The sequence below is a fragment of the Canis lupus genome, chromosome 4 (genome assembly GCF_011100685.1).
Source record: "Canis lupus familiaris isolate Mischka breed German Shepherd chromosome 4, alternate assembly UU_Cfam_GSD_1.0, whole genome shotgun sequence".
In the NCBI taxonomy this organism is placed as follows: domain Eukaryota; kingdom Metazoa; phylum Chordata; class Mammalia; order Carnivora; family Canidae; genus Canis; species Canis lupus.
Window position 1 is genome coordinate 3,202,526 of NC_049225.1, and position 22,411 is coordinate 3,224,936.

The window sequence follows — 22,411 nt, forward strand, 5'->3', positions numbered from 1 at the left end:
CAGGATCGAGTCCCACATAGGACTCCCTGTGAGGAGCCTACTTCTTTCTCTGCCTGTGTCTCTGCCTCTCTCTCTTTGTCTCTCATGAATAAATAATCTTTTTTTAAAAAAAGTAAGTAAATCTACTGACTGCAGTTTATTAAGTTGGAGATGACAGTTCATCTGACAAAAGGATTTGCCATGGGTTCCTATAATGAATTCAAAGCAGAACTAGTTGGTTATGAGGCTATGGATACCTATAGAGTCCAAAAGACTTGACACCTATGAGTGCCAGAGACATCTGCTGACCACATATAAGCACACATGCTATTTGCCCAGTTTGCACTATTATGATTCAGATGGCGGCTCAGGTGGAAAACTTCTCTCTTTCTTGATAAATAGTCATGGCACCAAATCTCAAGTATTCCCTAATTCTGAGCAGCCCAAGGCTACAGGATACCCTCAAATCACTGGAACTACCCCCAAATGTCTCCAGGACTTAGCCTCTAACCTTATAGCTGAGATCCACTCTGATTAATTGATATCTGTGCCAAAGTTCTTAACTATTTTGAGTATCACTTCAGGGTATAATCAAAACTTCTCTGTGGTCTAGGAGAGTTTCTTTCTCTAAAATATAGGATCCCCATGAGCTATTGGACACGGTTTACTCCTAAAATTTACTCATCTACTAGTGACATTCAATTCAATGAAATATGTCCCTTTCCTGTAGCAGATCCTTTTCAACTTACATTTTCTAATTAATGCCTTATTAATAGCTATGCCGGACTTCGAAACATGGTGTTCCACACATCACATAAATTGCCACTTTAGAAACTGATAGAAACCTGCAGATGGGGAAGAATTCAAAATAAAATACAGCTAAATAAAATATTGGCAGGAGAGTGCAGAAATTTTAATCTTAAAAATGTAACTCCTAAAACAGGATTTCCAATGCTTCTATTCACACAGAAAATTTAAAGCTTGCCTAGTCCAACCCCATGATTTGAGAGGGATAAGACATCTTTTCAAAGATGTTAAATTTAGGAAAATTGGCTTAGCAATATAAAAATCAAATTTATGACCATTTCATCCATCAGCTGGCATCTACAAAGATAAGTAAAATGGCAATACATACTTTCCCAGATGCTTAGGTAAAAGAAAAATTATATTTTCTTGTAAAAATAGATTTCAATTTCAAACCTGACATGCCTCAGTGATGTTTAAAAATCAGAAGAGGTTATTCCAGGTAGAAACAAAACTAGTTGAATTGAGAAATTTGAGTTTATTTAAGCCTATTGTAAAAGCTTTGCATTTAGGAAAAGAAATTTTTAGAAACATTTTATATAGGCTAATATAGTAATTTAAAAAATTTTTGTAACCAAAAATGAACTTGAAAAGTAAAAACACATATATTTGGGTCTTTCATAAAATAAGTTGTTGTAAACATGAGAGATACCTAACTCTGAGAAACGAACAAGGGGTAGTGGAAAGGGAAGTGGGCGGGGGTCGCACTTGGTGGGATGAACACTGGGTGTTATGCTAAATGTTGGCAAATTGAACTCCAGTAGAAAAATATTTTTAAAAAAAAGTTGTTCTAATATCAAATAAAAATCACTAAAGTTTCTCCTCCATACTAGTATACTATTAACATTTAAAATGAATTTAGAAATAATACACAAATCAATTCAATTCTGTGACATCAAATCTTTCAAAATAAGATGGCTAATGAAAATATGTTACATCTTAATTGATCACTCATTTTCTGAAGGACCGTGTGTTATTTTTCAATGCCCTTACTTATCTAAACTGGGATAATTATTAAAAACTATAATAGTGGGAAGCCTGGGTGGCTCAGTGGTTAAGCATCTGCCTTCAGCTCAGGGCATGATCCTGCAGTCCAGGGATGAAGTCCCATATCGGGCTTCCTGCAGGGAGCCTGCTTCTCCCTCTGCCTGTGTCCCTACCTCTCTGTGTGTCTCTCATGAATAAATAAATAAAATCTTTAAAAAAACTATAATAGTAACACACAGATCAATAATGGCAAGAGAAATTTTTCAGTTTCATTCCTGGAAAAAGTGTAGTTTCTTAAACCATACACTGCAGTACTTATGGTACAAAAAATAAGCAAACAAAAAACAAGAAACCAAAATTTGGCCATCCATCCTCCGCTTAATTTTAACCTTTAATGAATTGGTTAAGCATAAAAGTATCCCAGAAATCTGTCATAGCAAGTTATAGCATGGAAAAAAATTTAAATTACCAAATCAGACTTCAAGGGGAAAAAAATGTCTTCATTAGGGACAGAATAAGAATTTCAATTTTCAGAGGAAAATTATTAGCTATTTGCAAAACTACAATTGATTAAAGCCATATCACCATAATTTTATTACTTAAAATATGAGTGCCATGAAATTTTACTTGCCACAAAGAAGCTTAGAACATAGTCACATGGTTAGAGGTATTTGAAAATGAAGTACACATTAATTAGAGACAAATAGCCATGAATAAAGCAATTAAATAAGATAGTAAGGATAACAGCTCTGAAAATGTAAGAAAACACACAAATGCTCAAAGAAAGATTCGGTTTTAAATTATAGACATAAGCATGAGGTGCAATGACATACACCACTTTGAGGTTGGATTTTTTTAGGTTAAGATATCACAGGTCTACTGGACAGAGCAGAAAGTCAAACTTAAGGAAATCACAAGTAAAACACATTGACTTATTTCAGCAAAAAGGAAATCTTCAATACCTATGAAAGAAATCATTCATACAGTCAATGAGTTCATTAAAATATTACAAATATACACAAATTAAGTACTTGCCCCTTCTGACTTCTCCACAGTGTTAGCCAGCATCTCTTGCAGGGCCCGGACAGAGAGAGACTGTTCCAGCACAAAGGTGCAGATGGAGAGGTCTGGAGGAACATTCTGTGTGGAAAGAAGAAAAGATGCCTCCATCATCATCATAATCATCATCATCATCATCATCATCAAGCAACCAGATCCAATTTACCTTATTATACTTCAGCTTATTTCACAGAAAAAAAAAAAAAGAGTACTTGTCAATTCTCTAATGTCAGTTCATAAATCATCAAAATACATTATTTATTTCACATTTAATACATTTTTGAATTTATGGATAACAATAGCTACCATTTATTGAGGGCCCACTCTTCTAGGCATTGCACTCAGAGCTTTATCAGTAAGTCCTATGGTCATCCATAAGGATTATTACTAGTGTTGTACAGACAAGAAAACAGACAAGTTAGGTAACTTTTCCAAAGTTACAATACTAAATTTTTCATGGCAGTATTAAACTGCCAATTTCCCGGACTCTCAAAGCCATTCATTTCTAATCTATCAAGAAGTCAGCTAATAAAAAATATAAAGAACAAGAAACACCTGCCTCAAACTAATAATTGAAATTAATAAATATGAAATTGAATTGGCACAAAACAGTCATCTATACAGGCTTCTTTTCATCCAGAAAGAAAACAATTACTTTGTTTTATTTAAGTTGAATACATATTTGGTCTCTAACTTTAGATGTAGCAATGTAATTTCTGCTCTGTCCAGGGATGGGTGGGTGGGTGGTGTGATGTATGTGGGTTGTTTTTTGTTTTTGTTTTTGTTTTTTGCCTTAATCATACTTCTCCCCTTCTCTTTCCTTCCTCTGAAACTTCCACTCTAATCAATAACCCTATAAATTCTGAAAATCCCAAAAGCTAACTATCAGGTGGTGAAGGAAACAGGGTAAGACCTAACTGGTGAGTTAAAACTATTCCTCTCAGGAATAAGTACATTATCATTCACATAGCTTTTGTTTTAGATAAGCAGGATCCAGTAGGCAATCTAACTGGGCCTGGGAAGATGTTCAAAGGACTCTCTTAACAGAAGGACATTATAAATACATTACACACTAAATGTAAGTAAGACAATGTCTTTTTCACAAAAAGAATATTAGGAGGATAAATTTGACAAACTGATATAATATATCAAAATTATAATTTTCAACATTTAAGTATTTCTTAAATTGAGCTACTATCATTAGAATGATTCTTACCAGCAAAGAATGATATTTTATGATTTCTAGGCAAGATGAAGAGCTAGGGTTCCAAAATTAAAATTCTCTTGTGGATAAAAGAAACTTGCCATCTTGGCCACTAGGATTACTTGTACCCCACAAGAGCATGGCACCTATGTTTTGCTCTGGTTTGTTTTATATATTTTTTTAATGAACTTTACTTCACTGGACTCCTCCCCCCTCCTGTCATGGGCTTCTATGCTCCCAGTCAAATTTCTTTCCATTCCTCCTCAGCTAGTCATCTAAGCAAAATCCCAGATCTGGGCACAGCTACTGCTTTCATACTCTGCAGTCATCTAGACAAGAACTTTCTTTCCAAAGTCTTCAGATAAAAGACTGGAGGCTAGGAAACAACTTCTCTTTTACTCTGACATTTAGGAATAAATTCTTTTAAATTTAATTTTCTCAGTTCTAACTATACTAATTGCACTTTATCAGACCAAGACAAATGATACTGGGCAAAAAATATGATATTCAAAGCATTTCTTCCATTCTTACCCATTTAAATGTGAAGGTTTAGAAATCACACTCTGACAAACATTGCTGGTAGAATTACTATGTTACTAAATGGTGCTCAAGAGAACCAATTCTCAAAAAGAAAAAAAAAAACCCTCGATTTGTAACATTTGCCCATTTCTGACATAAATACTCTAATAACTGTTGATTTCAAAGTCAAAAGTTATAAATCAGCTCACAAAATTCCTCAATATGTAACACATAGTTCTCAGGAATCTATGAGAACTGCTCCCAGTGTGCTACTGCACTTATTTCAGACCCATATCTGCTAATTCCTTTAGAATGACTATAACAGTTAAGAGCTTGGGTTCTATAAACAGTTACCTAAGCAATAATCCCAGCGTCACTACTTACTATCTACTAACTTTTCTAATCTTTGGTTTTCTTCCATGGAAAATGATATAGTAATTATAATAATTATACCATCCCCATAGAGTTGATGTGAAACGTAAATGAAGAGTTTATCACAGTGTCAAAAGCATAACAAGAACTCAAAATAAGGGAACCACTATCATTAATTTTGTATATTGTCATTTCTCACTGGCACTTAAGTAGCACTCATTTCTTAAAATTGATTCTTAAATGGATTGTACACTGGAGACATAGTGTTTGCAAACACAACTCAGTAATTATGGACCTGTTCATAGCACCCAAAGTGTTCTAGTATTTTTCAAGAAAAGGTCATTTTTTGGTAAAGTTTATATACTGAACATATTTAAATCATTTCATGCTTCACTTTGCTCCAAATGTTGAAGTATGGATCACTAGGATAGTTGCACTGATTTTAAAGATTCCTGAAAAACACATGGATTTGGGATGGATTAATCTTGCCACACTGATTTCATTTCGCCACAGATGGACATATCTGTTACAAGATATTTTTCCAGGTAGTGGGAGTTAGCAAGAGCAAATGAACAGACAATCCACGAAGGCAACTCTGTCTTCTCAGAGACTCAATCCACTTTCTCTGATCCATCTTCCTCTCCTTCCTCTCTCTTTGAGCTCCTCTCCTCCTCAAATACACACAGATGTAAACAGGAAAGCTGAGCAGAAAGAAAATATGGTTTACTCCTTTCAGGAAAATGTGAAACAACACATCAGAGCTCTGTAGTGCTATCCCTTTGCTTTGCTCTAAAGAAAAATAGGTTATTTTAGGCAACAGAATCATTACTGTAACTTGTGACCTTTGAAAATGAACTCCTCAAAGTACTCCTTAATTTAAATGAGTGTTTCTTCAAACAGTCTTGAACGTTTTATAGCTAAACCATACTGTAGCATTTATGTTCAGCCTTTGTTCCTACTTCCCAGAAATAAAGTAAAGTCAGGGGAACATAAAGGATCTCATGCACTCATTAAAGACCAACTAAATGGCCAGAAATCAAAATGACTCCTAACACCAGGCTCAGGAAATAAACATTTCTTAAACGTCTGGAGTGAGAGCTCCAAGTCACAAACATTTGCAAGCTGTCATCTTGTCCTTCATCTTTTATTTTTTAATGAAGTCTTATTACTAGAAATGTAAGTTTTCCAACTTTAATATGAAAGAAGTTCACTTGCCCTTACAATGAGTGTGCTCCTAAATCATAAAAGCAACGCTTACACTGTATGTTTTACATTATTAAGTGCTTCAGAACAGATCACGTCAGAATCTAAAAGAACGCCAGCACAGCATATAGGCCTATCTATTTCTTATACATTATACATAACATTTCTTTCATGCAAAATTAAGTCAGAGAAAGTGCTTCTGTCTAAACATCTAAATAGGCTGCCCAGAACAGCACCCAAAGCAAGCAGGCAAAAGGTTAGTAATACTCTTCATGGGGAAACAATCCCAGTTTTATGGGGAAATCCCAGTTTATGGGGAAGAAGTTTTATACTTCTGCAAGAATAACAAACCTTAAGCTAATAGCATGGCTATGTGCCTTTTCCTCCTTTTAAAATACAAATTGGTCACTGTTTCCTCTGCCTGACAATCATCTAGTCTTAAGGGGAGAAAATTCTCAAGAATTACCACACACAGCATCTGGCTTTGTTGGCACTGGAGAGTCTGTGGGAAATCAATTAGGTTTCCCACTGAGGTATCCATCAAACCATTTGGCTTCTAGGGATCTATCTGCCTAATCCACTTAAAAACCTATTGAAACACGCCATTACCTTAAGTGAACTGCAACTGATTAATTTGGGACTTAATAAGTCATAGATCATCTCTTATCACTGTATAAAAGCTGCATAGTAACTAACCACTTTATTTTAGCATCTTCATATGCTTACTCATGTTTTTCCTCCTTTAGCCTAAGATATCCATTTCCAGGTCTCCACCTAGGGAAACTATTTCATATTTTGAATCACATGTAAATAAAAGCCCATATAAAAACATTTTATCGGGATGCCTGGATGGCTCAGTGGTTGAGCATCTGCCTTTGGCTCAGGTTGTGATCCTCGGGTCCTGGGATTGAGTCCCACATCAGGCTCCTCGTGGGGAGCCTGCTTCTCCCTCTGCCTGTGTCCCTGCCTCTCTCTCTGTGTCTCGAATGAATGAATGAATGAATGAATGAATGAATGAATAAATAAATAAATAAATAAATAAATAAATAAATAAAATAAAATCTTTAAATATATATATATATAATCTTTATTTTTTTCTGGGAAATGAACAAGGGGTAGTAGAAAGAGAGGTGGATGGGAGGTGGGGGTGACTGGGTGATGGGCACTGAGGGCGGCACTTGATGGAATGAGCACTAGGTATTATGCTATATGTTGGCAAATTGAACTCCAATAAAAAAATAATAAAATAAAATAAAATATATGTATATATATAATTTTTTAATTTTTTTTATATATAATCTTTAAATAACATTTCCCAGGGTGCCTCGTGGCTCAATAGATTAAATAATTAGATAATAATTACCTTCAGCCCAAGTCATGATCTCAGGGTCCTGGGACAGAACACTGCATCTGGCTCCCTGCTCAGAGGGGAGACCCCCTCCCCCTGTTCATGATCTTGCTCTCTATCTCAAAATCTTAAAAAAAGAATTTCCCTACTGAAAATTGAAACAATACTGATAAACTGAAAACTCTCTTTCTAAATTTAATTATATTCTTTCCCCCTTCCCCTCCCTGCCAGGCATCACCACATGGAGTCTGAGGACCTTTTGGATTATGTATCTTTTCAGGTCTTTTTCTATGCATTTACATACATATGCTCATATAGAAGCATACAGAATGGCTGTTCCAATTAAAGGGCTCATGCTGTACAAATTACATATTTTAAGTTACTAATACGTTTTAAAGATCATTTTTTAGAGATCATTGTTTATTAGTAGATCTGTATCCACATCATTCTTCATGACTATTAGAGAATCTAGATATGCCATATTCTTCCTGAAGATTGGTTCAAGTTCTCTGTTATGTAAGACTATTACTCAACTTGGATCCTCACCTCCCAACCAGCCTAATGTGGGGGCTTACAAAAGAAAATGTTCACTATTTCCTTGAGTTGACCTTAAGCTCTAAGTCTGTCTATTTCTGGAAAATGAAGCAAATCTGCTTATAGGGATGTTATATGAACCTGCATAGAGGTAGTTACAGCCCTAGTGACAGGTCTCTCTACTTTTGTTTCTGTTATAGTACTGCTAGGTTTCTAATACAAAGACAAGTTAATTTATCTTTATTCAGTGCCGTTTGATTGTGCTCCACATAACCTGTAGGGTAACTCAGGTATCTCAAAATGTATTTTGAAAAGTAATAGGGTATTAAATCTTGATAATTTGGCAACATAAGAAAAGGAGCAAGGCCCTGTATCCAAGAACATAGGATTCAGATCCAGTGCATAACTAGCCAAGGGATTTCACATAAATCAGTCTGAGCTTTCCCATCTGTTAAGTGGCAAAATATCTATCAAATTTCAAAGAATTGTTCTGAGATTAAAATAAGAAAATCAATGCATTATAAACCAAAAATTGCCAATAAAATATGATTTTATCTTCCTAATTTAAGAAAAACCTAAATCAGAAAGCTCAGAATCACACAGATGTAAATTAAGAGAAGAGCTACTCTTCCATCAAGAAATGTGAAGACAGTATATTTTGGAGTGGAGCAGATGGTCTGAGGTTGAGACAGATTTGTTTTTGCTCAGCCAGCCATCTGCTGAGTAGCCTTTGGCAAGGCACTATAGCCACAGAGGGTCAACTTTTCCGTGAACTATGGAGGTATCAAACTGTATCTTCACCAAAAAATAAAGTTGCTGTTTTTTTTAAGTAGCCAAGTAGAAACATGAACCAGACAAAACTTCACCTACCAGATGGGGAAAAATATTTTTTACTACATTTATATTCCACCATTCCAATAAAATTACGGTGTTTTATCCCATTCACTTATACGCAATATTGTAAAAAGAAAATATCAAGCAGGATATAAGAGAAATCTGAGTTCACTTTTTCCTCTTTAAGACTCCAGTGATAACACTTCACCATATTCCCAGCCCAACAATGTGGTTATTAAAAGACATTCACACTTTTCCCTGGGAGTTCACAGTTCTGGGTAGCTTTGGTTTTTGTTTTGTTTTGTTTTTTGGTCATGTTCCTTTTCCCTTCATCCCACTTTGCATCAAAGGTCAACATGAAATGGCGTTACAGAAAGAAATACTTATCCTATGTAAACTAATTCTTTTAGATCAGCTTTTTAATAAAAGACTAAATGTAATCACAGCAGATGAAACGGATATGCCTGGATTTCCCCAGTTCTAAAGCCTTTGAATCCCTTCAGAAAAACTCAAGTCTTTCTCCTGGGCGTCCTTGACAACACAGGTCCAGATGGGGAAGGATCATATTAGCAGGTTTAAATGGCTAGTACTTAGTGTAAATTACCACTACACACAGCCTAACTCTGTCAATTCCACAATTCATTAGGAAAATCCCTAATGAATTAGTAGGGTTTCATAGGATTTTCTCAGTGTTCGTTTTGCCTACTGGCACACATCTTTTTATACAAAGCTCTTTAAATATAATATCACATAGATATGCCAACCTATCTTATTTTCACAATTACTTTAACATTCAGATGACTCACATGTTTCAGTGAAAATATAGAGAGACACTAGTTGGACATTCCATCACACATCACCTCTTCCATTCTAATATCACCACAGGAATATAATCTCAGGTCAAATCTATTCACACACCTTGAGTGGGAGCCACTGTCAGTGAGAACACGAGTACATGATATTTTGAAAGCCAAACACTCAAAAGGAAACCAGAGGAGAGGCTTCCACTGGGAATGAAGCCTCAATATGTACGTATCTTAAAAATCACAAATGCTACTAATGATTTGTTAGATGGAGCCCCTGCTTATAAACACGGCTATGTCAAACCTATCAGTCACAATCTTGAATAAAACCTAACTTTCCAGACTCTAGGTAATAGCCCACCTATGTAATTTGCATTTAAAAAACATCATTTCTAGTCTTGTAAGTACATCATGATGATGTTCTAGGAAGTTGGGCTCCAAGTTAAAATCTATTTAAAAAGTTAATGTCTCACCACTAAATTCAGAGTTTAGAGCTACTTCAGTAAATATATAAGTAAATGGATGAATACACAAACCACAAGAACAAATCAATTAGTGCAAATATTGGAACCACTGTTGTAGGACAAGTCACCACAAATAATTTTGAAGCAGAGTTTCACTCTACTCAAAAGAGATTTTTTTTAAGAATCACAAAATATATACATGTTTGTTAATTATGTACTAAGGAACTGGCGTTGTCATGACAAAACTAAGGCAAAACTACTACATGGCCCAAGTACTTATTGAGTGTTAGAATCAGTGACATCTCAGCCTTGCTCCATGTATGATCCCAGTGAAACAAAGCTAGTGCTCAAACTTGGTAGATCCTCCAATGAAAATTTCTGATGATCAATAGTGCCATCTCCAGCAAGTTTTGTACAAAGGAGATTTAGGTAGAATCTATTCACAGATTCATTGCTTGAAAGCACTTGGGGAAAAAAAAATTTATCATAACCAGGTCAACCTAATTATCTGCCATATGACCTTTTGCTAAAATAATCATAGTCCATTGTCTCATAATCTTCTTAAAGAAGAGGGAACAATTCATACAAACTAGTGAAGAGGGCAATTAACAGATCTGGAAATTACCTAGAGCTCTATGGTTAAGTCAAAAGAAGAAGAAAATGGAAACGGGAATTACGCTTTCCAAATCACATTATGCAGACAATAAGATGATGTCTGCACATTTAATTATGTAATGGATTACATATTAATTTAGGCGTAACCACGCAAATACCAACCACCTCATCCTTTGCAGGTGTCTCATTCTGTGAAATATGCTGGATGATTTCAACTAACTTAATTTAAAATGGCCAGACCTAAATTAATGGCTCAGTATCAGTCTGAACAAATCAAGCTAGAGTTGACTCAATAACATCACTTGAAACCTCAAAATTAGAACTCCGAATAGACTCAAGTTGAGACATTCAGCACCGGGGAATTCTTACTAGAAATTCTGCTAGCATGGAATTTCTGTGCAGTTTCAATAATGTAAAATAAATATAAACATGCAGAAATAATTATGTAGGTAATAATTGCTATATCGTTTTTTAAATGTCCTCTGTGTGCTAAGTCCTAAATCCCATCATAACCCTCCAAGAGAAGCAATATTATCCCCACTACAGAAATGAGTAAATGGTGAGTCAGAAAATTCAACGACTTAATCTAAGCCAGAAACTATTAACAGGCATATCTGCTTAGCCTAAAATCCATACCACATTATCTCTCTCAAGGTAACATCAGCCTGGTTCTCAGCTGTTTGGTTTTGTTTTTCCATCCATTTGTGGTAATAGTTATTACTGATAAATTAAACCTAACTGAACAGTGTGCATGCTCTACATACAGAAGCAAAGTCATGAGTAACCCAAACTCTGTCATTTGGGCTTGAGGGACATTTTAAAAGCTAATAATCTGGTGTGAGGCCCTCTGGGAATGTCTTAGCAGGAGTAAAAGAGTAGTAAGGCATTAAAATAATAATTCTTGGGCAGCCCGGGTGGCTCAGCGGTTTAGCACTGCCTTCAGCCCAGGGCATGACCCTGGAGACCTGGGATCAAGTCCCACGTCGGGCTCCCTGAATGGAGCCTGCTTCTCACTCTGCCTGTGTCTCTGCCTCTCTTTCTCTCTGTGTCTCTCATGAATAAATAAAATCTTTAAAAAAAAAAAATAATAATAATAATAATAATAATAATAATAATTCTTTGTAGATGGATGCTTGTAAGTATATTCTGATATAGGGACCTTTTCCTTGTCTAAAAAATAGTCACCACTTTGTTAAGAGATAAAAAGTATTTTCTGGCTGATGAGAGAAATATATAGTGGAATTAAAAAAACTAAGTCAAGGTAGATACTTCAGGTAAATAATACATAATTGAAACTGAAGCTGTTTTGGTGAAATTTAACCCTGACAAAACCTTAGGTGATCTGGACATACTTCAGAGTTCTATTAATCCATATAAACTATAAACGTACACCTGAAGATAACAATACAAATACAGTTTGGAGAACCAAAAATTCCATCTTGCCTAACACTACCACAATGAATTGGGGAAACATCAAAATTTATTCTTCCTACAATAGTATATCTTTAACCCCTTCCCCCCCCCCAAAAAAAAAACCAGGGTAGCATAATATATAATGAGGGAAAAAATATTCAAGAGAAACTGTCCCTGACTTCCCCCAGATACTGGAGTTAGAAGAAAATCTTCAAAGGAACACTCATGTATGTTTAAAGCACTAAGGGAAGCCATATTTGAATGAGTAAAAAAAAGTGCTATAATAATAAATCAACAAACAAAAATTCTCAATAAGAATACAGGAATTACACAAAAAGAACAAAATGGAAATTCTGGATTAGACATACTAACTGAAATAATAAATATATTGAGGTTCTCAACAGCATATTTGAGATAAAAGGAGAAAGAATCAGGGAACTTAAGGTCAACCAATAGAAATAAAACAACTGTTTGTGCACAAAGGAAAAAAAATAACAAGCCTCAATAACCTCAGGAATAAAATACAGCACACCAATATATATGTAATGGGTGTCCCAGAAGAACAAGATAAAAAGAAAAGGCCAAAAGACATATACATACATATATGTATGCATGTTTATATATGCATACATTTACACATATAACACATTTTTATTTAAATTCCAGTTAGTTAACATACAGTGTAATATTAGGTTCAGATGTACTGTAGTCACTCTGGAAAACAGCATGGAGATTGCTCAAAAAGTTAAAAATTGAACTACTCTAATATCCAGCAATTGCACTACCAGGTATTTACCCAAAGTATACAAAAGTCCTGATTCAAAGGGATATATGCATCCTGATGTTTATAGCAGCATTATCTACAATACCCAAAGCATAAAAATAACCCAGAAGCCCATCAAATGAACAGATAAAGAAAATGCAGTGTACACACATACACACAATGGAATATTACTAAGCCATAAAAAGAAGGAAATCTTCTCATTTGCAATGATGTGGATGGAACTAGAGAGTATTATGCGGAGCAAAATACATCAGAAAAAAGGCAAATACCATGATTTCACCCATATATGGAATTTAAGTAACAGAAGATACAGTTGAAGAAATAATGGCCAAAAACTTCTAAAATTCTACAAAAGACACTAGTTTACATATCTGCATATTCAAGAATAACAAAAAATCCAAAGTAGGATAAATACAAAGAAATCCATGCCTAGATACATCATAGTCAAACTGTGAAGAGTCAAAGACAAAGAAAAAAAAAATCTAAAGCAGCAAGAAAAAAATTGCTCATCAAATGCAATGGAGAATCAATATGATTAACTGCTGACATTACTTGAAATCAGGACAGAAGATAGTTGGATGATGTATTCATACAGCTGAAAGAAAAAAGTATCAATCAAGAAATCAATATCCAGCTAAATGACTTTTTAAGATAAAGTAAAATAAAGACATTCCAAGATAAACAAGAATGGAGACTGTACCACAGCTGACATACAAGTAATGATAGAGGAAGTCCTTTAGGAACTTCCATAAAATCTGAAGGAAGAAATGAAAAGTACCAGAAATAATAAAATATGTATGTATGTGTATATATATATATATATATATATATATATATATATATATACTAATGTAAAATATCCTAGAAATATTGTTCTCATTTTATCACCAAAATTGTTTGAAGCATATAAGATTGTTGGAACAGGAAGAAAAAAAATCTAAGCCCATAGTTAGCAGAAGGAAGAAAATAATAAAGATCAGAGCAGAAATACATGAAAGAGAGACAAAAAAGACATAGATCAACGAAACTAATGTACAAAAGGATAAGCAAAATAAGCCAAACTTACCCAAACTAAGAAAAAAAAAGTAAAGGGGTCAAATAAAATTATAAATGGAAGAGGAGATATTACAAGTGATACAATAGAAATAGAAAAAAATCATTAGAGGTTACTATTAACAATTATAATCCAACAAATTGGATAACTAAAAAGAAACAGCTGTGGAACGTCTGGGTGGCTCAATGGTTGAGCCCAGGGTGTGATCCTGGAGTCCTGGGATCGAGTCCCACTTCAGGCTCCTTGCCTGCTTCTCCCTCTGACTATGTTTCTGCCTCTCTCTCTATCTCTCATGAATAAATAAATAAAATCTTTTAAAAAATAAATAAAAAGAAATGAATGGTTCAATGCATAGAAACATACAACCTATCAAGATTGAGTCATAAAGAAATTAAAAATCATACCAAACTAATTAATTTGGTATTAGTTAAGCAGGATTTTGTGTATGATTGAATAAGCTTTTAACTTTTTAAAGTGTTGGTACAATACTTAAAACATAAATTCAATTTCAATGCTTAGTTCATTAATTTAGTATTTATTTCAAAAAGGCTAAATATAGAGTTTAATGTAAGAGATATTAGATATGAATCTAAATTTCATAAATCTGTCTTGATCATTTTGAACTTTTTGGCTAAAAAGTTTGTTTTTATTTGCTTTTTATTTATTTATTTTTTACGAGTAACATGGCTGAAGAACTCATATCTTGGAATAAAAGAAGTGTTAGCTCTGCATTTTGTTACTGTTACTTTCGTATGCTTTTAAAAAATTTTTCATTCTAGTGTGGTTAATGTACAGTGTACATGTATAGTTTCAGGTGTACAATATAGTGAGTCAACAGTTGCATGTATTACTGAGTGCCCGTTGGAAAATGTACTCTTAATCCCCTTCAACTATTTTATCCATCCCCCGGCCACCTTCCCTCTGATAACCATCTGATTGTTATCTATAGTTAAGAGTCTGTCTCTTAGTTTGTCTCTTTTTTCCCTCTTTGTTCATTTGTTTTGTTTCTCAATTTCACACAGTAGTGAAATCATATAGTACTTGTCTTTCTCTGACTGTCTTACTTTGATTAGTATTCTACTCTCTAGATTATCCCAATGTTGTTGAAAATGGCAAGATTTCACTCTTTTCTTATGGCTAAATATTCCATTTTGTTATATATCTATGTCTATATTTTTATATCTATATATAAACACTTGAGCTGTTTCGATCTTTTTTATGGCTAAACAATATTCGAGAGAGAGAACGTGTGCTGTTTCCATAGTTTGGCTATGGCAAATAATGCTGCAGTAAACATAAGGGTGCATATATCCCTTTTGTATTCTTTTATCAAATATTTAGTAGTGTGATTATGGGATCATATAGTAGACCTATTTTAATTTTTTAAGGAACATTCATAATATCTTCCACAGTTGCTGCACCAGGTTTGCATTCCTGCCAACAGTGCACAAGGGTTTCTTTTTCTCCACATCCTCACCAACGCTTGTTTCTTGATTTTTTTTTTTTTTTTTTTTTAGCCATTCTCACAGGTGTGAGGTGGTATCTCACTATAGTTTTGATTTGAAATTTCCTTCACGATGAGTGATGTTATCTTTTCATACATCTGATAGCTATCCATATGTCTTCTCTAGAGAAATATCTGTTCATGTTTTAATTGCATTATTTGGGGTTTTGGGGTGTTGAGTTGTATTAATTATATATTTTGGATACTAACCCTTTACCAGATATGTCATTTGCAAAATATCTTCTCCCATTCAGTAGCTTGTCTTTTAGTTTTGTTGCCTATTCTTTTTACTGGGCAGAAGCATTTTATTTTGATTTGTCATAATACCTTATTTTTGCTTTTGTTTCCCTTGCCTCAGGACACATATCTAGAAAGATGTTACTATGACTGATGTCAGAGAAATTACTGGCTGTGCAGTATTCTAGGATTTTCATGGTTTCAGGTCTCACATTTAGGTTCTTAATCCATTTTGAGTTTATTTTTGTGTATGATGTAAAAAACTGGTCTAGTTTCATTCTTTTGCATGTAGCTATCTGATTTTCCCAACACCATTTATTGAAGAAACCTTCCTTCTCCCATTGAATATTTCCTTCTCTGTCAAAGATTAATTGACCAGAGAATTGTGGGTTTGTTTTTGGGCTTTCTTTTCTGTTCCATTGATCTATAGGTCTATTTTTGTGCCAGTACCACACTGTTTTGATAACTACAGATTTGTAATATAACTTGAAGTCTCGATTTGTAATACCTCCAGTTTTGTTTTTCATGATTGCTTTGGCTGTGCAAGGTCTTTTGTGGTTCCATACAAATTTTAGGATTATTTGTTATAGTTTTGTGAAAAAAATCTGTTGACATTTTGATAGGGATTGCATTACATATGTAGACTGCTTTGGGTAGTACAGACATATTAACAATATTTGTTCTCCTAATCCATGAAAATGGAATGTCTTTCCATTTCTTTGTGTCTTCAATTTCTTTCAACAGTGTTTTATAGTTTTCTTCACTTAGGTTTTTTCTTAGATATCTATTTTTGGTGCACTTGTAAATGAGATTGATTTCTCTTTCTGCTGCTTCATTATTAACATATGGGAATGCAACAGATTTCTGTACATTGATTTTGTACACTGCAATTTTACTGAATTCATTAATAAGTTCCAGTAGTTTTTTGTTAGAGTTTTTACGGTTTTCTTTCTTTCTTTTTTTTTTTTAATATTTTATTTATTTACGATAGACAGAGAGAGAGACACACAGGCAGAGGGAGAAACGGACTCCATGGAGGGAGCCCAATGTGGGACTCGATCCCGGGTCTCCAGGATCAGACCCTGGACTGAAGATGCCGCTAAACCGCTGAGCCACCTGGGCTGCCCTTTAGGGTTTTCTATATGGAATATTATGTCACCTGTAAATAGTTTAAGTTTTACTTCTTCCTTACCAATTTGGATATCTTTTATTTTCTTTTTGTGGTCTATTTGCTGTTGCCAGAACTTCCAGTACTATGTTGAATAAAAGTGGTGAGAGTGGACATTCTTGTCTTGTTCCTGGCTCAGGGAGAAAGGTGTCAGTTTTTCCACACTGAATATAATATTTGCTGTGGGTTTTTCATAGATGGTCTTTATTACATTGAAATATGGTCTCTCTAAACCTATTTTGTTGAGGGTATTTTTAATCATGAATGATGTTATACTTTGTCAAATGCTTCTTCTGCATCTATTGAGATGATCATATGTTACTTATCCTTTCTGATGTGATATATCATGTTGAAAGATTTGCAAATATTGAATGACCTTTGCAACCCAGGAATAAATACCACTTGATCATGGTAAATAATTTTTTAATATATTGTTGGATTGGATTTGCTACTATTTTATGAGCTGTTCTGCAGCCATGTTCATCAGGGATATTGGCCTGTAGTTTCACTTTTTCAGTGGTGTCTTTATCTGGTTTTGATATCAGGGTAATGCTGACCTATGAATGAATGAATGTGGAGGTTTTCCTTTGTTCTGTTTTAGAGTAGTTTGAAAAAGAAGAGGTATTAATTCTTCTTGAAATATTTAGTAGAATTCATCTGTGAAGCCATCTGGTCTTGGACTTCTTTTTATTGGGCATTTTTTTGATTATTGATTCAATGTCATTGCTGTTAATCAATCTGTTCAAACTTTCTATTTTTTCCTGCTTCAGTTTTGGTAGGTTATATGTTTCTAGAATTTTACCATTTCTTTTAAGTTGTCCAATTTGTTGGCATATAATTTTTTGTAAAATTCTGTTAGTCATTTTTATTTCTGTGCTGTCCATTGTTATTTTTCCTCTATTTGTGATTTTGTTTTAGTCCCCTTTTTTTTCTCCTTGTTCAGTGTGGCAAGAAACTTATCAATTTTCTTGATCTTGTCAAAGAACCCACTGCTACTTTCATTGATCTGTTTGTTTTTGTTGCTGTTTTTAGTTTTTATATCATCTCTCTCTGCTCTACCTTTTATTTCCTTCCCTCTGCTAGTTTTGAAGGGTTTTGTTGTTCTTTTTCTAGCTCCTTTAGGTGTAAGGTTAGGTTGTTTGAGATTTTTCTTGCTTCTTGCAGTAGGCCTGCCTTGATATAAACTTCCCTCTTAGAACTGCTTTTATTGCATACTAAAGATTTTGGACCATTGTGTTTTTGTTTTCATTTCTCTCCATATTTTTTCTTTCTTCTTCCATTCTTGGTTGACCAATTCATTGTTTAGTGGCATGTTGTTTAACCTCCACGTATTTGTGACCTTTCCAGATTTTTTCTTCTGGTTGATTTCTAGTTTCATAGCATTTGTGGTCAGAAAAGATATATGATATGACTTAGACCTCTTTTCAATTTGTTGAGACTTTTTCTGTGGCCTAATATGAGGTCTATCCTAGAGAATGCACCTTGTGCACTTGAAAAGAATGTCCATTCTGCTGCTTTAGAATGGAATGTTCTGAATATATCTGTTAAATCCATGTGGTCCAGTGTGTCATTCAAAGCCACTGTTGCCTTGTTGATTTGGTTTGGATAATATGCCCACTGATGAAAGTAGGGTATTAAAGACCCTTACTATTATTGTATTACTATCCATCAGTTCCTTTATATTTTTATTAACTGTTTTATGTATTTGGGTGCTCCCATGTTGGATGCATAAGTATTTATGATTGTTGTTGAACTGTCCTCCTTATTACTATATAGTGTTGTTTTTTGTCTTTTATTATAATCTTTGTTTTAAAGTCCATTTTGGGGATGCTTGGGTGGCTCAGTCAGTTAAGTGTCTGCCTTCGGCTAAGGTCATGATCCTAGGGGCCTGGGATGGAGCCCCACATAGGGCTCCCTGCTCCGTGAGGAGCCTGCTTCTCCTTTTCCCTCTGCCTGCCACTCCCCCTGCTTGTGCACTTGCACTCTGTCAAATAAATAAAATCTTTAAAAGAAAAATAAAGTCCATTCTGTCTGATGTAAGTGTAGCTATCCCAGCTTTCTTTTGATGTTCTTTGCATAACAAACATTTCTCCATCCCCTCGCTTTCAATCTGCATGTGTCTTTAAGTCTGAAAGGAGTCTGTTATACACATCATATAGATGGGTCTTTTTTTTTTATCTATTCCATAACCATATGTCTTTTGTATGGAGTATTTAGCCCATTTACATTTGAAGTAATGACGGATATATATGTATTTATTTTTTATTTACTTTGTGGTTCTTTCTATAGATTTTCTCTGATCCTTCTTCTCTTGCTCTCTTTCATGGATTGTTGTCTTTACTTAGTAATATACTTGGATTCCTTTCTTTTTATTCTTTGCATATCTATTACTGGTATTTGATTTGTGGTTACCATTAGGTTTGTATATAACACCTTCAGCCTATGGCAGTCTAATTAGGTTAATGGATGCTTATGTTTGAACTTATTTACTCTTCTCTCTACCATGTTTTACATATCTGGTATCATACTTTACATCCTTTTGTGAGTCCCCTGACTGAGTTTTATAGATATACTTACTTTTACTGCCTTTGTGTTTCTACTATTAATACTCTTATGGTCTTTTTCTTCTAATCAAAGAGTACCCTTTAACATTTCTTGTAGCTCTGGTTTAGTAGTCATGAACTTCTTTAGTTTTAGTTTGTCTGTGAAACTCTTTACCCTTCCTTCTATTCTCCTTTCTGGATGCAGTATTCTTGGCTACAAATTTTTTTCCCCGTCAGTGCTTTGACTATATCATGCCACTTCATTCTAGTGTGCAACATTTCTGCTGAAAAAAAACCACTGAGAGTCTTAGGGGGTTCCTTTTTATGTATAACTGTCCTCTTTTCTCTTGATTTGTTTTTTAAGGTTTTATTTATTTGAGAAAGAGATAGAGAGAGATCACAGAAGGAGATAGAGTGGGAGAAACAGACTCCCTACTGAGGACAGAGCCTGATGTGGGGCTGGATCCCAGGATCCTGACTGAGTTCATGACCTGAACCAAAGGCAGACATTTAACCATCTGAGCCCCCCAGGCACCCCTCTCCTAATGCTTTTAAAATTCTTTACCACTAATTTTTGCCATTTTAATTACTGTGTGTCTAGTGCAGACCTCCTTGGGTTGACTTTATTGGAGAATCTCTATGCTTCCTGAATCTCAATATCGGTTTCCTTCCCTAGATTAGGGAAGTTTTTAGCTATTACTTCTTCAAATAAATGTTGTCTCCTTTTGTCTTCTTCTGTAATCCCTATGATGCAAATGTTATTATGCTTGATAGAGTCACTGAGCTCCCTAAGTCTTTTCTCTTTTGCTTAATTGTTTTCTCTCACCTGCACAGCTTGATTACTTTCCATTACTCTCTTGCAGATTGCTGATTCATTCCTGCTTCCTCCAGCCTGCTAGTTACTCCATCTAGTGTATTTTTAATTTCACTTGTGTTCTTCCTTTCTGATTAGTTCTTTTTTGTCTCTGTGTTAAGGGTCTCACTGATGTCCTCCACTCTTCTCAAGTCCAAGTGAGTACCTTTATGATCATTACTCTAAATTTTCTATCAGGCATATAATTTATCTCCATTTTGCTTAGGTCTTAGGTCTTATGCTGTGGTTTTCTCCTGTTCATTTGGGACATATTTTTCTCTCTCCTCATTTTGGATAACTCTCTAGGTCTATTTCTCTGTGTTAGGAAACTCAGCCAATCCCCTGCTCTTGAAAGTAATGGTCTTACAAAGAAGAGGTCCTGTAGTGTCCTGCAGTGCACTATGCCCTGTTCGCCAGAATCTGCAGCCTCCTATATGTGATACATGTGCCTTGCTATTTTGTCCTGGCCCCTTATTTCTTTAGTCCCATCAACTGCAGAAACTCTCTTGGCCTGTTACGAACAGTGTTTGGTTCCCGGTTGGGGTGGAGTGCACAGATTCAGCAAGGTGTCTGCTGGTCGGCTTGCAAAATGAGATCTGCTGAAGCCTGAATCGAGGCTGCCTCGACAGGGTGTGCAACATTAACAGGGGTGTCATAGGCTTCCACCAGGCCACCACCTCCAGTGCCACTGGAACCACGGCTCCACAAAACGTGAAGGTTGGGAGACATGCTGCTGGCAAGGTTTGCACTGGTTTTCTGGAGGAAAGACTTAAAGAGCTGGAACTGAGGCAAGTGTGACTGGCAAGGGCACACCCACAAAGGAGGGGGAGGTGGTGGTAGGGCCTGGTGTAAGCAAATCATACAGATTTGGGTGCTACTGGTTCCCATGGGTGGTCATGTGTTTATGCTGAGAGGCAGGGGAGGGAGATGGTAACTGCCAGCTCCTTTGTTCCTAAAGGAGTCTCCCTGCCACCCTGCACCTTTGGGACAAATTGAGATAAGTAAGTAAGTTTCTCCCTGTATGCCCCAGGCATTTTTCAAACTGTATCTTCTAAGTGTATCTCTGTGGATTGTAAACTGTGCTGGGTCTGAGGGCAGTGACTAAGCTTCCTATAGTCTACCCAGCGCTCCTAGACCAGAGCCCACTGAGATTTAAAATACCAGGTTTTAGGGACGTCTGGGTGGCTCAGTGGTTGGGCATCTGCATTTGGCTCAGGTGGTGATCCCAGGATCCAGGATCAAGTCCCACATCGGGCTCCCCACAGGGAGCCTGCTTCTCCCTCTGCCTATGTCTCTGCCTCTATGTGTTTCTCATGAATAAATAAACAAAATCTTTTTTTAAAAAAATGCCAGGTTTTAAATCCCACTGGTTGTAACAATTCATGAAATTTGGCCCCTCTCGCTTTCAAAGTCACGTTGTGTCTTCCCTGTGTGGGGTCTCTGGTGTGATAATCAGTTTCTTGCCCTTCTCTGTGCCTGTGGCTCTCTCCCAATCATGGACAACTGTGGTGCCCCTTTTGCTCCCCAGCACATATCCACCCTTCCTACCTTCTTCGATGTGGCCTCTTCTCTACCTGTAGCTGTGGAATTAGTTCTGCCAGGCTTGGGGTGGTTTTCTGGGTTATTTATGCTGATGTGAATGTTACCTAGTTGTATCCACAGCAGAAGGTGAGCCTATGGTCCTCATCCTGCACCATCTTTGTAGCCTCCACTAGTGAGAAGAGTTGATCAGTTATCAAAACCCTCCCAATAAATAAAAGTCCAGGATCAGATGGCTTCACTGGTGAGTTCTACCAAACAATTAAGGAAGAACTAAATACAAATTCCCTCAAACTCTTCCAAAATATAGAATGTGAAGGATCATTTCCGTATTAATTTTTGAAGGCCAGCATTATCCTAATACCAAAGCCAGACAAGGATACCACAAGAAAATTACAAACTAATATCCCTAATAAACATAGATTCAAAAATCCTCAATAAAATATTAGGAAGCCAAACTAACTCATTTGGGGAATATAAAAATTAGTGAAAGGGAATAAAGGGGGAAGGGGAAAAAATGAGTGAAAATATCAGTGAGGATGACAAAACATGAGAAACACCTAACTCTGGGAAATGAACAAGGGGTAGTGG

The 22,411-nt window shown here is 35.5% G+C and overlaps 1 protein-coding gene across 5 annotated transcripts in view; it reads right to left on the minus strand.

The window, feature by feature from the left end:
- RYR2 (ryanodine receptor 2) overlaps nt 1-22,411 on the minus strand; it is a 726,942-nt gene that overhangs the window by 458,804 nt on the left and 245,727 nt on the right. For all 5 annotated transcript variants that reach the window (XM_038533815.1, XM_038533818.1, XM_038533817.1 and 2 more), the window contains exon 3: nt 2,806-2,910. In XM_038533815.1, coding sequence (XP_038389743.1) covers nt 2,806-2,910 — 105 coding nt within the window. The remainder of the gene's footprint in view (nt 1-2,805; nt 2,911-22,411) is intronic.